Source organism: Atractosteus spatula, chromosome 3 (assembly GCF_055471065.1).
Source record: "Atractosteus spatula isolate fAtrSpa1 chromosome 3, fAtrSpa1.hap1, whole genome shotgun sequence".
In the NCBI taxonomy this organism is placed as follows: Eukaryota; Metazoa; Chordata; class Actinopteri; order Semionotiformes; family Lepisosteidae; genus Atractosteus; species Atractosteus spatula.
The window spans coordinates 17,890,145-17,904,841 of record NC_142708.1 but is presented as its reverse complement, the minus strand read 5'-3'; the positions used below and the strand labels follow the sequence as shown (position 1 = coordinate 17,904,841).

General features: G+C 38.6%; 1 protein-coding gene across 1 annotated transcript in view; it reads left to right on the top strand.

Annotated features, from left to right (window-relative positions):
• pip5k1bb (phosphatidylinositol-4-phosphate 5-kinase, type I, beta b) overlaps positions 1–14,697 on the top strand; it is a 68,740-nt gene that overhangs the window by 41,423 nt on the left and 12,620 nt on the right. The window contains exons 8-11 of the mRNA XM_088910224.1: positions 12,439–12,644; positions 13,579–13,662; positions 14,269–14,317; positions 14,581–14,665. Coding sequence (XP_088766350.1) covers positions 12,439–12,644; positions 13,579–13,662; positions 14,269–14,317; positions 14,581–14,665 — 424 coding nt within the window. The remainder of the gene's footprint in view (positions 1–12,438; positions 12,645–13,578; positions 13,663–14,268; positions 14,318–14,580; positions 14,666–14,697) is intronic.

Sequence of the window (14,697 nt, the reverse complement as noted above, 5' to 3'; positions counted from 1 at the left end):
TTTAGTTATAGCGATTATTTCTGAGTTTCAAGTTACAAAGTATGGTTAGTTTTGTATTGCAAATGTTTGGTTAGGAGAGTGTTATCTGCTTCTATTAGGTACTGCTTACACACAGATAATTTCAAAGTTCTTACACACCCTTTCCTGCACACATCTTAATGTATATCAGTAAAAATATTTGGTGTCAGTTCAACTATTGCAGCTTATGTGCGTGCTAACCATTTCTTTAATTATGTAAAATTTCATTTTTAACCACCAATTGTTTCTTTATTTCTGAGCTCACAGCAGGAGCTCCAGTATGACACAAACAGAACTACTGCTAGACAGGCTCCTCCAACCCACCCGTCAGAACCATTCAACTTTTTGAAGCATTGCAAAGCCCATAGAGGCTTACAGGAGAGTTAACACTAAAAAGGAGGGGCTCTCATTGACATCACTGCACGCCACGCAGGCTCCTGAGTTGCCAAAGTTGCTACCTACCAGAAAGCCTAGAGGGACCTGTCTTAGTGTTTCTCAGTTTTATGCAAAGCAGAGCTCAGACAATTGTGAACTAAACTTGGGGAATCCCCACCACAGTTGGAGAGTGACAATTAGTTCAAGTAGGTCGCTGCGTTAGCATGCGTAGGCTGAAAAGGAACAACTAAAAGTTTATTGAAAAGAGAAGAAAAGAAAGAGCCTTCTTTGGGTGTGAAGAAGAATTGTGTTTCTTTTCTTCTCTTTTCAGCATGGAATAAACCTTGTTCCAAGTGACAATTAGGGTTGTAATCATAACACTAAAATATTGATTCTCGATGCTGTTGCTAATTCTTTGTAAAGTATTTTATAAATTATTATAGTTAAATAATTTCTGGGATTAATGAAGTGAAGCTGGAGTGCACTGGTACTGGTTGTTAAAGTAATAGGAATAATAAAAATAGTCTCTGGTACATCTCTCATCTGAATTAACAATTACAAGTCTGCCGAATTATATTTTTCAAACACAATTTGTAAACTCTTTGGTAGAAAAACTACCTATTAAGTTTAAGTTCAGTTTCGCTTGGGAACATAAAATAGATCATCTTGAGATTCTTTTTCAGTTGTTTTGGGAAAAAAAGTCTAACAAAACCTACTGTGTTTCAGTGGAGATGAGCTTTCCTGAGTGAGAATTCTTTCACTGCTTGGAATAAGACGTAGTTCCTACTTATTAGTTTATTAGCTTAGCCTGCTCTTGGGGCAAAAGCTTTTCTGGCTGATGTAATCAAAACCCCAACCCTTTATCTTTTTTGCTCTGATATGGAGGGTATTCGCACTCATTGCTTTTATTCTGGTGCTTATTATATCCTTATATGTATGAATGTAAGGCAGGAGAAAGTGGAAGACATTTTAAATGAAAAAAAAAGTAATGGAAACTGACAAGTGATAGGATCTGCAGTCAGGCAAAAGCCAGTTATGTACTTTGGCAATTTAAAGACACTGCAGTTTCCAATTAAAACTTCACCATTTTGCCCCCTCATACTATTAAAACTTTTGTTAGTGGAATAACTGTATTTGAGTAAGAGTTTTGATCATTTGACAAGTGAAACACTTCATAGTGAGAACACTGCACTGTATTTGTCAAGGGAATTCAGAATGTCATTAAGGTGCCTGAAAGGGAAAGGAATTGTACCGTAAAACAGCAGAGCAACAGAAATATGATGTGTTATCTACAGCAACAGCTTTCTTAAGAAAAGCCTCATACTTCCTGAAAGTATGTACACATCCATCCTGTAGGGCTGCTGGAAAGGAAATTAATATTGAAAACAACTGCCACAAGCTGGAGTTATGTTAAGGTAATGCTTCAGCTCAAGCCAAGAGGTGTTAATTTCCATGGTCCTGGTATGAGATAATCTTGCAATCCAGTGACACATGGCATATTCATTTTTTACACTTTCTTTTCTTTATGCTGAGTGTTGAGAGATGTTCTCTTATTGTAAAAAAGCCGTGTATTTTATTAACTCCCATGTGTTTTGTTTTGTGTGTTTTGTGAGCATTGCGAGATATTTTTTAATGTGATCTTAACAATTTTACCTCTGGAAAGGAGGTCGAAAAGAACCCTTCCGTTATTCTATTGTCTGTATTTATGGGGGTTCCAGAGTAAACTCCCACATCCTCGCCACGGACCCTGGTCAATGAGTAACTCCAGGATCAGCACTGACAGGCAGAAGAATGGAAGGCTCCTTCAGGACTGCAACAACTTCAACTGCCCTGACGATTCCTGCAATCTCCATGTACAGCACATGGGCAACCAAGTCCTCAAAGCAGAAGCAGAGTAAGATGGTGTTCCTGGAATGTCTCTATTCCGTGGACCAAGCATGCAGCAGAATGAGACTTGGTCCCCAGGCTCTTGGATCCTGTATCCCATGAAATCTTCAAGTGCAGCCTTTGAGAACCCTAGGAATGGGCTGTTTGTTGATCATTACATCAAAATTGAGAGCAAACCGGTCACCTGCCATCATTCCCACTGTTCTGTACAGAGTTGAAAAATGGACGACCTACAGGAAACACTTAAAAGGACGAGAGTTGTATCGCCAAAACATTTGCCTCAGAGGATAAACACAACCATATCGGTGCTCTCTCTGAAGCTTTTAAGCTATGATCATCTGCCATCATCCCTTTTGGATTGGTCATGTTGTTCACATGTCAGATTCCAGACCCCAAAGAAGGTTCTCTTCCCCCAGATGAGCTGAGGTAGTCACATCAGAGGGTTACAAGAGGCATGTTTAAAATATGTTGACGCAAACGTGAAGAAAAGCAGCATAGATATCACCATCTAGGAGAATATGACCCCATGACCAAACCAGATATATAAGACTCTCTGGGACAGAACCAGCTCCTTGAGAACCAATGCTGTCAGAACATAGAGTATTGACTGGCTAAGGTCCTAGACTCACAACTGGAAGGTTATGAGTCTGAGTTCTCCATATGGGCATTGCTAATGTACCCTTGAACATGCTGCTTTACCCCAACTAGGTAGTGATAACCCTGCTGTGGCTTATCCAGGGCTTGTCATGCGCTCTGTCTGCTTAAAACTGGGTTGAGCTCAAGCAGATGAGCCTCAAGGCTCGAGTACGGTTTTTACTACTTTCTAGCCTCTAGCTTTTAAAGATATTTAAAATGCTGCATTGCTTTGTTTTTCAGACTAGATGTGTATATTAAAAGCAGTGTGACAAAATATACATCTCCAGTAAAGTTTAGAAATTATTTACAGATCAGCTATCTCAATGATCTAAATCATTCCAAACTGAGCTCTAGAAGAACAAAAAGAACAAAATAACAGACTCTTCAATTTAATCACATAAACTGGCTATCAAAAGTATTCACCGCCTTGGGCTTTGTAAAATTTTATAACATGGAATCTTATATACAGTATGGAAGTATTCAATTGGAATTGTTTGGCATTTATTGACACAAAACATTCTATGATGTCAAATTAAAAATAAAATTATCTATATACTTCTAAATTAATTATAAATATAAAACACAAAGTAACTGATTACATAAGTGTTCACCCTCCTTGAGTCAGAATTTGGTAGAGGCACATTTGGCAGAAATTCTAGCAGTAAGTCTGTAACAAGTTTGCAAGTTTGGACACTGCAGATTTTGCGTATTCTTTGCAAAACTGTTCAAGCTACCTTCTTGACAAATTCTCATTTAGAATTGTGGTCTGGACTTTGACTGGGCCAACCAGAATATTAACTTTTTTTGTTTTTAAGTCTCTTCAGAGTGGATTTGGCCGTATGTTTTGGGTCATTGTCCCGCTGGAAGATTAATGATTTTGCAGGTCCCAGGTCTCTTGCAGACTGCCACAGGGTTTCCTCTGGGGTTTCACTTACTTTGCTGCATCCATTTTGCCTTCTATCTTCATAAGTCTTCCAAGCCCTGTTGCAGTGAAACATCCCCATAGCATGATGCTGCCACAACCAAGCTTAATTGTAGGGATTGTGTTGATAGAATGTGTTGTGTCACACTTGCTCCAAATATAGCACTTTGAGGCCAAAAAGGTCAATTGGGTTCTCATTAGACCATAGAATCTTGTTCCACTTGGTCTTAGAGTTCTGGCAAACTACAGTCAAGATTTGATGTAGATTTTTTTTTCCAACAATGGCTTTCATTTTGCCACTCTCCCATGAAGCACGAGCAATTGTTTGTTATAGTTTCATAGCATAGTTTCTCCCAACTCAACCATGGGAGACTCAAATTCCTTTAGAGCTGTCACAGGTCTCTTGGTGGCCACCCTGACTAGTGCTATCCTCACCCAGATAGTCAGTTATTGTGGGCTACCTGTTCTACACAGATTCACAGTCGTGCCGCGTTTTCTCCATTTCTTTAGAATGGACTTTACTGTGCTTTTGGGGATATTCAGTGTCTTGGAATGTTTCTTGTACCCTTTCTCTGATTGGTGCTTTTCAATAACCCTATCCCAGATTTGTTGGGGAAGTTCCTTTGTGTTCATGATAAAGTTTTGGTGGGGTGGTGTGGGACCTCCCAGAGATAGGTATATTTGACCTGAACTCATGTGAAACACCTTAAATTCACAAGGGTGTACTCAATTTAACTAATTATGTGACGTTGACTTTGACATTGTAGACTGTCAATCAATGTAAACAAAAGCCTGTTTAAATACATTGATTCCATACTGTAGGTTAATAAAATGTGAAAAAGCCAAAGGGAGATGAAAACATTTGATAGCCACTGTAAATGATACATTAAGAGCCATGGTCTTTTGCCTTTTGACAAGTGTCAACACACGAGGGACCTGAATACAAGGAAAAAGAAATACAGTAGTAATAGCCTTATCAATGTTATTTTATGTATTTATTTTCACACATATTAAAAGCATATTGAAAAGGGATGGTTTCTACAGTCTTCTGGTTTAGTGTTGTTGTTTTTTTTGCACTATGGATGCATCAATGCCTTATTGTTTATTTAAAGTGTTTTTTGTGGTATTTCTTGGAAAATTGCCTCATTATGTTGTGGTCAAATGTAACAGTTTTCTAGGGGCAGGGCCTACTCTCGTTTGCTCCTCCTGGGGCAGCTCCCACTGTTTCTATGTTCACATGATTTGTTACTACGGAACTGGGTCACATGACACTTTAGTTGAGACGATGGCAGTGTCAACAAATCAACTCAAAACCCTTTAAGTAATAAGGAAAAAAATGGTAGTGGAAGCTCACAAGATACAAAACACATCACAACATGGCAAGGAATTTTGCAACAGTGCAATTTATATAGAGTTTTTTCACGTTCTCTGTCTTGTTGGCATACATGATGACATTTCAGATTGATAGTCAGGAGTGATTGAGCACGATAAGGAGCTGCCCTGCATTGAGATCAGGGGTGAGATGGAGTGGTGAGATTTACCCCAGGGACTGTCCTCAGAAGATCATTTACATGTAATAGGGCAGACCAAGGGTGATTTTGCCCAAAAGAAAAACACAGTGAACAATGTCTTAAACTAATTATACAGAAGGCATTTGGTTTTCTAAAGCTTTCTTTCATCTCTGGCTACTGTACATTCTCCAGCATAATCTTCAAGAATTTATATTTTACCATTAAAAATATCATAGTTATCAGGGTATGCAGAAACAAATATTGGATTAACATATAATTTAAAATGTGTAATCTGTGATGAGTGATATAGTGCTGGAAAGCGTATTACACAAACACAGTTGTCCTTCACCAATACCTGAGGTCAACCCTGTAAATCTTTACAGATTCAAAAGAACATGTTTTAAGCATGTTGTACAATACAAGAAAAGAAGCTGAGGCAATAAAGGACTAACCAGCAGCAGAAAAATCACATTGATATAGCAATCTGTGTATAGAATCTGTGTAACAGTAATGCATGCATTTATCAATACCAGAATGTTATATTTGGTTATGTTTTCTCCTTGTTAAGTCTAATTTAGCATGTGTTTTCTGTAAGCATGAGGATTTTACAAAGACTTTATTTAGTATGTTTTTCAACCACAGAATGACTCCTCTGCATAGCTGGCTGTTCTGTGCATAGCCCAGTAGCTTCTCACTCCTCTTTTTTCAACTCTGCCTCTAGACTTCATAATCTATTAATGTCTGGGCAGTTCATTAATTTCCAAGGGATATTCTAATGTGTCAGTGAATATTTATGAAAATGTCTCAGTCATCAGCAGTCCTTTCTACCATTGGAAGGAATGCAGTTTTAATGGTTCTCAATATTTATAGAGAGACATACAACTAGGTGTAGTCATGTAAAAAAGGCAAAGTTTTTTTGGAACTAGAATTGAATCTGAATGCAAATGATAATTGTCGGAAAATAATGAAGTAATTTTGTCCCAGCATCATGAGATTTGTTGGAAGAGATTTCATTTTTCATTTTTAGTTTTAGGCAGAGTTACGGAATATTTATTGTAGAATCAGTCTTTTTGATTCTCCTTGCTAACCACTGGCTCTTTCTAAACTATAAGTACAAAAAGGGTTTCATTATTTAATGCAATGCATGGCAGCTAATTTGAAATATGTATGTCTAAGATTCGAATGTGTTCAGATACTGTATAACTGTACAGAAATGCTTTTTTTTTGCCGACAAGCAAGTTTCAGAAAAAAAGTGCTTAATAGAATACAGCCTCATTGTCACTGCAGTGTGGCTCTTCTGTCTGGCATTCCTGGAAATCTAGGCTGGTGGCTCAATGACACTGGGACACAAACGTGTCTGTTAGGGAAGAGGGTCTTTATGTGCTGCTCAGACCTTATTAAAAATAAGCTTTCTGTTGCTGGTTCCCTCCTCCAAACTACTAGCCTTGTTTCTTTAATGAGGACATCTCCTCTCTCAAGCCCCAGCTGTCATCACTGCTCTAATTGTTCCCACAGACGCTCTGAATAAGTGGTTATGTATTGCAAACTGTGTGTTCCGGAGGGCCGCCAGAGGCATTAAAGTAGGGCAGGGGAATGCGTTTACTGTACCTGACTGATGGGTGTAAAAATTCTGATAAGGGGGTTTCTTGGTGGAGAGGTGACTCTTTGGAAAATGCAGAAACTAGTCTACTCTTAAGCAAGGTACTAATTCCCTTATCATTTAATTAAACTAATGTTTGATGGACAGTGTGCTTATTCTAGCTGTGAATTTTTAAGACTGTCATTATAAGCGTAATCCATCTGCCAATTGTTAAAAAGTTCCATAATATTTGAAGCCAGTCGTGTCTAAATCAACACAATTTCCCAATTTTTGGTTTAACACTAACTCTTTGAAGATCAATGGATTTTATATTTTATAATAAATCATTTTTTTAATTCTAAAACAGAGTTGTAGAATATAACTAATTCCATATAAGTGCCTTATCACCCCTAAAACATCTCTTGAATTACTGTGCATCTCTTTTATTCTATAAACAGACTACAGTTCATTGATACTGAGGCTTGACATTTTTTTACTTGCTAAAATTTCAACCATGGAATGAAAAAGGAGAAATACAGAATGTGGTTGAAATGAGTGTTAAAGCTTGGGTGTCCTACATCACAAATTTCCTCTGTGGTGCAAAACAAGGGAATTAATAAATGGAAAAACAAAATTTACTACAGTGACTGACTTGAAACAGAAATTTAAAAAACTATGTTTTGGATTGTTTTACAAAAGAAAACTAAACCTTCAGCTTTCCAGTTTTTTTGTTTTATTTTATTACGATTAACTGCAATTGTAAAAGAAAGGATAAAAAAAAACAGAGTTTGCACTAAAGAACATATAACACGTGCTTAACTTCTGTAGCTTTCTTTAATATACTCTCCTCTTTTTAGTCAAAATCCATTAATATCTCCTGAGTGTTTTGAGTTAATAAGCATAAATCGAATAATGTTCCGCCGCATAAAGTAAATACTGTTTGAGGCAAGTTAAAAAAGCCAATTTCAGCAGGATGTCCACACAGTGGTGATGCCAGGGTTATGGACTGGAGTTGGCCAGGGTATCATAAGCTTGCTGTATAGAATTGATGCCTGTGACTTGTCAGGCATCTTATGAGTGAAGCCTGCAACTGCTTCAATCATTGTAGGACTTCAAGTTTGAAATCCTTCTGATGTACAATATAATACATTATACATAACATTACTCATTTGAATCCCACACTTTTAACGAAACTTCTTAGGATTTTTTGCCCTTTGCATTGTCCCGCCACCCTATTGTCTCAAAGACCTGAGCGATCTTTCAGTATCAGAATCTTCACAACTTAAACACATTTTTCATAAGTTGTTGAGCTCTGGGATCAATGGTTCTGTATTTGTTTGTTTGTAATGTATGTCCATGCTGTCTGCATGGAACCCTTCATACTTGTCTATATTAAATGGCATCTGCCAGGCATGTCTGAACCCTTCAGTTCTATGTTCATATTTTAGAATTTCCTTCATAGCTTCTACAACGTTTGCCTCCTATTTTACCATCTACAAACATCACTAATTGAATCAGTGACTATATTTTAAGTTAGTGTAACAGAATGTACTGCAGATTCTTCTAGGAATATTTTTTTACTCACAGCCAAAAGGCAAAGTTTGTTTTATTTCAATTGTTTTTTTGTTCCCAGGTTTGATTTTGGATTTGATGTGGTGGCTCACAGCTTTGAAAACTAAGCCCTGTGTTGATTTTTGTCTTGTGAAATTCTTACGCTACACTTTAATCTTTTGTCCTTCAAAATGGAACTGGTTCACAACGTGGCTGTTTTGAATAGAAAATATGGAGGCATTCAGGATGTAAATACACATTTAGAGGATGTGACCTGGTGCTTACACGCAGGCAGCTAATTTGCCAGTCAAATGTACTTTTTTGTGTTATCACTTCTTTACTCACTTGGATTCTTTCTTTGATAGTTAAAAGTCTTTTAATGCTCAGACAGATCTCACATGAGAATTATTTCCTGTACATGTCTAAAATTTGTAAGTGAGCTGTTCAAAGTCATTTCCTGAGTACCTAATTCATCAGAAATCTCTCCTCTCTCCTATTTTTTATGTTCAGAAGCTGAAATGTAAAGGAAATATACATTTATATATGTAAAGGTCTTGGAAATATATTCATGAACATCATCACATAAAAGGTGAAAACCTGAGTCATAAAGTATTGGTACATCTCTAAGGAAGGGTAAGATAATGGGTTTAGAAGAGGCTTCCCTCCATGAGTGCAGAAGCACCTTAATAAGACACTTCTAAATCTCAGAGAGGTGAAGGCCTTGGAGCAGGAGAGGAGATCGTGATAGCGGATGAGAATATGGAGTCTGATGTGAATTTCCTTTGCAGAACTAAGTGGTTGTGCTGCAGAAGTGATAAGTCTGCACATGGTGACACATCCTAGAATCTCTTTTTAAATTCACGACAGTGGTATGTCCTTGTAGCTCAGCAAGCCTCAACCTTCTCAGTAAACGGAGATATCCATTGGAAATCCAATTGTCTGTGGTAAGTGGTGTTGGTTGATCGGTAGGTGGCACTCTTTTCTCTGGACCAGAAAAACCAGAACACCAGTATGGTCACGGGGGACACTGTGCTATAGAAAACATCATTCTTCCGATACCCCTTTGGGTGTGTATAATCTGGCCCACCTAAAGTTCCCCCTAATTTGATAAATGAAGCTGATTGGCTGTAAAATGGGGCTCCTGGCACGTAATGGATAATGCACATCATGTAGGTGGATTCTGTACTTCAGTGTTCATGAAGTAGCTACCCTCCTAGATGTGAAAAATATATGCCAGCAGCCATATCACTCTGCAACTCACAACTGGCAACCCACTGAAGCTCAGCAGGTGTGAGCCTGGTCAGTACCTGGATGAGAGACTCCTGGGAAAAACTAAGGTTGCTGCTGGAAGAGGTGTTAGTGGGGCCAGCAGGGGGCGCTCACCCTGCAGTCCATGTGAGTTCTAATGCCCCAGTATAGTGACGGGGACACTATACTGAAACAGGCGCCGTCCTTCGGATGAGACGTAAAACCGAGGTCCTGACTCTCTGTGGTCATGAAAAATCCCAGGGCGTTTCTTGGAAAGAGTAGGGGTGTAACCCCGGTGTCCTGGCCAAATTTTCCATTGGCTCTTACCAAGCATGGCCTCAAAATAATCCCCATCTATGAATTGGCCTCATTACTCTGCTCTCCTCCCCACTGATAGCTGATGTGTGGTGAGCGTTCTGGCGCACTATGGCTGCCGTCGCATCATCCGGGTGGTTGCTGCATATTGGTGGTAGTGGAGGGGAGTCCCCATTACCTGTAAAGTGTTTTGAGTGGAGTGTCCAGAAAAGCACTATATAAGTATAAGCAATTAATATTATATATAGGCTGTTCAGGTTTTTGAATGGTGTGTCTGGAGATGTTCCTTATGTGTATAGAACTGTTTAGTTCGCAAAAAAGAGAAAATTGTCATGTTGTGGAAGTTTGTGTGTTTTCTTTTATTTGTATGAGAGAGAGGTTAAAGAGAAAAAAGTTTTGGTTTACCTCCTTATGGGAGTAATATGAACCCTTTTAAAGCTTTCACACAGTTCAAAATACCCAGTTGGAGCATTTTGCTTGATGTTCATAAGCACAGAAATCCCTGCTTCTTCCGACCAAATGTCTTTTTCAAAGACTTCCAATCGTCACTTTTCCATGAAACACTGCAGTCATTGGTGATGGTCATTGCCAGTTACATACATTTGTCCTGGGACAAATCTTTTCTTCTTTTCTTTTCACATGGAAATGAAACTGGGGGAAGATTTTGTACCCGAAATTATAGATCTATATCTCCAGGTTCATTCTTTCCTTGACAGAAACAAAACCATCTCATATTTTTCCCACTCTTTCAAAACAGCTGCTAATGAAAGCAAGGATTATAAATATGCTAAAGAGCTTACCTTGCTGACCCTTCAACTAATTCACCGTAGCAACAAGTCAGCACAAGTATTCATGTCGGTTTCCGGTGTTTGCTAACCTGTTAATAAAGAATTTCTTTCTCCTTGGATGCAGAAATTCAGCATTGCCTGTTTCATGTCACCATATTATAATGAATTCTGAATGTTTTTTTCTTATTTGCGCGTCATTCCAGTACCAGCTAGATCTAGAACAGGGGTGCCCAACCTTTTTTACTGTAAAGATCTGCTTTTTCATTTGCCAGTCCAGCGCGATCTACCAGTGTGAATTTGAAGCTCGGATATAGGAAAAACAGACTGTAGGCACATCAGTACAATAACGATACCCATCACTAAAATGACAGCAAATAAAAAGCAAGTGACTCATGTTACAATGAACAAATAATGTTCCCTATTTTAGAAAAAAGAATATCCTACCTTAATGTGAGCATTGGCACTGAGAAGCTTACTTGAGAACACTTATTGTTTTTTTGAACGTGTTGACACTGCTGATCATGTCGATGACATTTTTATTGTGTCCCTGCAGCTCGACATTCAGCTCATTCAGCAGTTCAGTCACATCTGTTAGGAATGCTAAATCCAGACGTCACTGGTCTTCCTCTAATTGGGCATATTCACTATGTTTAGACGACTTGAGAAGCTCTGATTTCAGGCAACAGCTGTCCAAACCTCGCCAAAAATCTTTGTTTTTGAAATCTCCAAACGGCAAGTCAGAGGCTCAGCAAACACTTTTTTATTAGTTCTCGATCCCTGACTGACCTTTTGAGTTTAGCCAGAACGTGGTTCACATGGAACAATGCGATGATTGCCGCTTTCGCTCTTGTATTAGGCCTCCTGAAAACCGACTGCTGCTAGTGGAGATTTTAATTTTTCCATTTTCCTTTTCAGTAACTCGCTTTTAGCATCATACGTTTTGTGTGCAATTCTGAAATGGTGTTCTATATTTCCCTTTTCCGCGTAGACTCTAGCGTTGCAGATTTGAATGCGAAAGTAAAATAATAATAATAATAATAATAATAATAATAATCATGCTCCCATTCCTTGTGGTAACGGTGAGTTTTCGTTCTCTTTGCTTCATCATTTTCGCTCAAACACTACAACTGTCAAATAGGCAATCAAACTGTTGGTGAACTTGTCACGGCCAGTCTGTTTCGCTCCACTGTGCACGGTAGCGAAAGTGGGGTTCGTGCCTCAATAACCAAGAGAACGTTCTTGGGTAGCCCACACAACACTCTTTATTTACGGAGTTCCTGTAGCCCTTATTTTCCCAGTATCAGCCGGCACGCAGGGAAGAGACTTTTACAACCCATTCGTCAAGGGTTAAACACACACAAGAGCAGTAAAATGTATGACATTACATGCACAGATCTGAATGAATTTTTAGGCTATTAAAAAAGGTAAACAGTCAAAGAGCACATTTATTTTTTTTGCCAAACATTGCGATCGATCGACTGGTTGGGCACCCATGATCGAGAAGCTTGCGAATTGTTATGATGACTCCGTTTCGTTTTTTGCTTGCTGTTTGCAGTTTTGTTTGAGTTCTTTCTCTGCTTAATAGTCATGTTCCATCCATGCCTTTAGGTTCTGGAAAGCTTTAAGATCATGGACTACAGTTTGCTGCTAGGAGTTCACGTGCTGGATCAGAGCCCGAAGGAGAGGGACGGGGATAATGCACAGGCGGCAGGGGATGGGAAGCGCCCAGGAGCCCAGAAGGTGCTGTACTCCACCGCTATGGAGTCCATCCAAGGAGGAGGCAAGTCCGGGGAAGCAGTGACCACTGATGACACGTAAGTCCCACTTGGCAGTGAAGTCCGGTGTGAGTCACATACAGTCCGACTGGTCAATGCCACTGTCTTCATGGCTGCTGTTGGAGGAGTCTGAGTGAGTGAGTGGTCCAGTTTAGCATGCAGAAACCCCTGCCTTACGTTGTTTCTATCGTTGTATTGGACCCAGCTGGTCAAATGGCAGATTTTTCATAAGCAATGAGCGGTACATAAGACGTTGAAATCACAGTCCTATGGAGTACAAAAGGCAACATTTAAATGTCATATGCAGGAGTCAGGAATGAAGAGTGAATTATTACGGAGCCAGAATAATCAAGAGAAATGTTCCATGTAAAAAATATGACACAGGAGTCCTGCATGAATTACCCAGCAAAAGCATCGTTTATTGTTCAAGATGAGCTCTGTAGTCCAGATCAAGGTCTTTGTCTAGTGAGCCATGGGTTTTTACTCTCAGGATGGTGGAAAAGGTGACTTGCTGCATGCTTGTCTCAAAAAGACACATGCGTTCAATGGTACTGGTCAGGGCCTGCGATTCTGTCTGATACTAATAAAGGACATGCCTGTTCTGTGGCATGGAAACCCTGCTGTTTGTGTTCTACACTTGCAGTGATAAAGGTAGCAGATGATGTATAGGACTGGAAGGCTGGTCTTGAAGACTTGTTTCAGAAAAGGTTCACAATCTCTTGCATACTGAACACAAAACCATATACTCACAGTGGGGATGAAACAGATGAATTGCAGAAGGTGGAACAGAACAAAAGAGAATGATTGAAGTGCAGCAAAAAGGCACACACTGACTCTGCCCTTTCTTATTCCTATTATAACTAGATGCAGCTTGACTCTCATCGGCTGTGTGTCTTTATTTCAGTAATATTTAAACTGTCGGATGTGACAGCTCTCTTAAAATACTTGTTTCCATTTTGTATCATTCCTACAGAATGGGGGGTATTCCTGCCAAAACACACAAGGATGAAAAGCTTCTTATCTTCCTTGGTATTATTGACATTTTACAGTCGTACAGGTATGATTTTTGTGTTTGTACTTGAAACAGTATCAGTTGAAATGTTAAGACTGGATCAGCTGTGATGCTAAAGATTGCTTTAGAATATTTAGAATAAGTAATACTAGACATTAATGTCTTTTTGTATCTTTACTAAATTAATAGTAATGGAATGGCTCGTGCTAGTCTTGATCATTTTCTTTATGAAAGAGTCATCCCACAGTTTGTTGTGGTTCAGCAGTTACATTGTAGTGGCTTTGAAAGCTGAAGTTCTTTTGGTGTCTGTAAGCACTGTGCCAGCTTTCAGATTCACCATCAATCCTCACCTCTGGCCATAACAACAGACAAGAGGGATAGTATTTATTTTACGAAAGTCTGGACATTTTCTTGTGTCACTTTTACTCTTCCTATCTTAGCTTATTTTTTGTGTTCAAAAGCCAATGGAATTTTTTTCAGTAAATAAGACTTTTTTTTTATAAAGTTTCCTTCTAATTCTGTTTTTTTTTAGGATTTTCCTTTACTCAGTGTCATTTTGCAGGTTTAGCTTATTTAGTGCCAAAGGGAAACAATTGAATTTGTTTTTCTATTACTTGGTGAGATCCTTATAGGTTTTCATTTTTTTTCAAGGTTGATAAAGAAGCTGGAACACTCCTGGAAGGCTCTTGTATACGATGGTGTAAGTTATTAAATATTTTCATTATTAAAGCATTAATTGCGTCTTATAACCCTGGAGCCAAAGGTTTCTACTATTTCATTGGAGGCAATTAATGGAGATAAGCATTTCTAATTTTTCTTGTAAAAGAACATAGAAATTAAATGATTTTATGCAGTACATGTTTTATTGAAGGTACTGTATTTCTTTAATTAGCTTTATGTTTTATGTTTTTGTGTTTTTATTCTGAAAAAAGTTACAATTACTGTACATTTTCTATCTTGTAGGATTCGGTGTCAGTACATAGGCCTGGCTTCTACGCAAACAGATTTTTAAAATTCATGAGTACTAGGGTATTCAAGAAGATACACAGTAAGTGTTCATCAGTGCTTCTTTCCAACTGT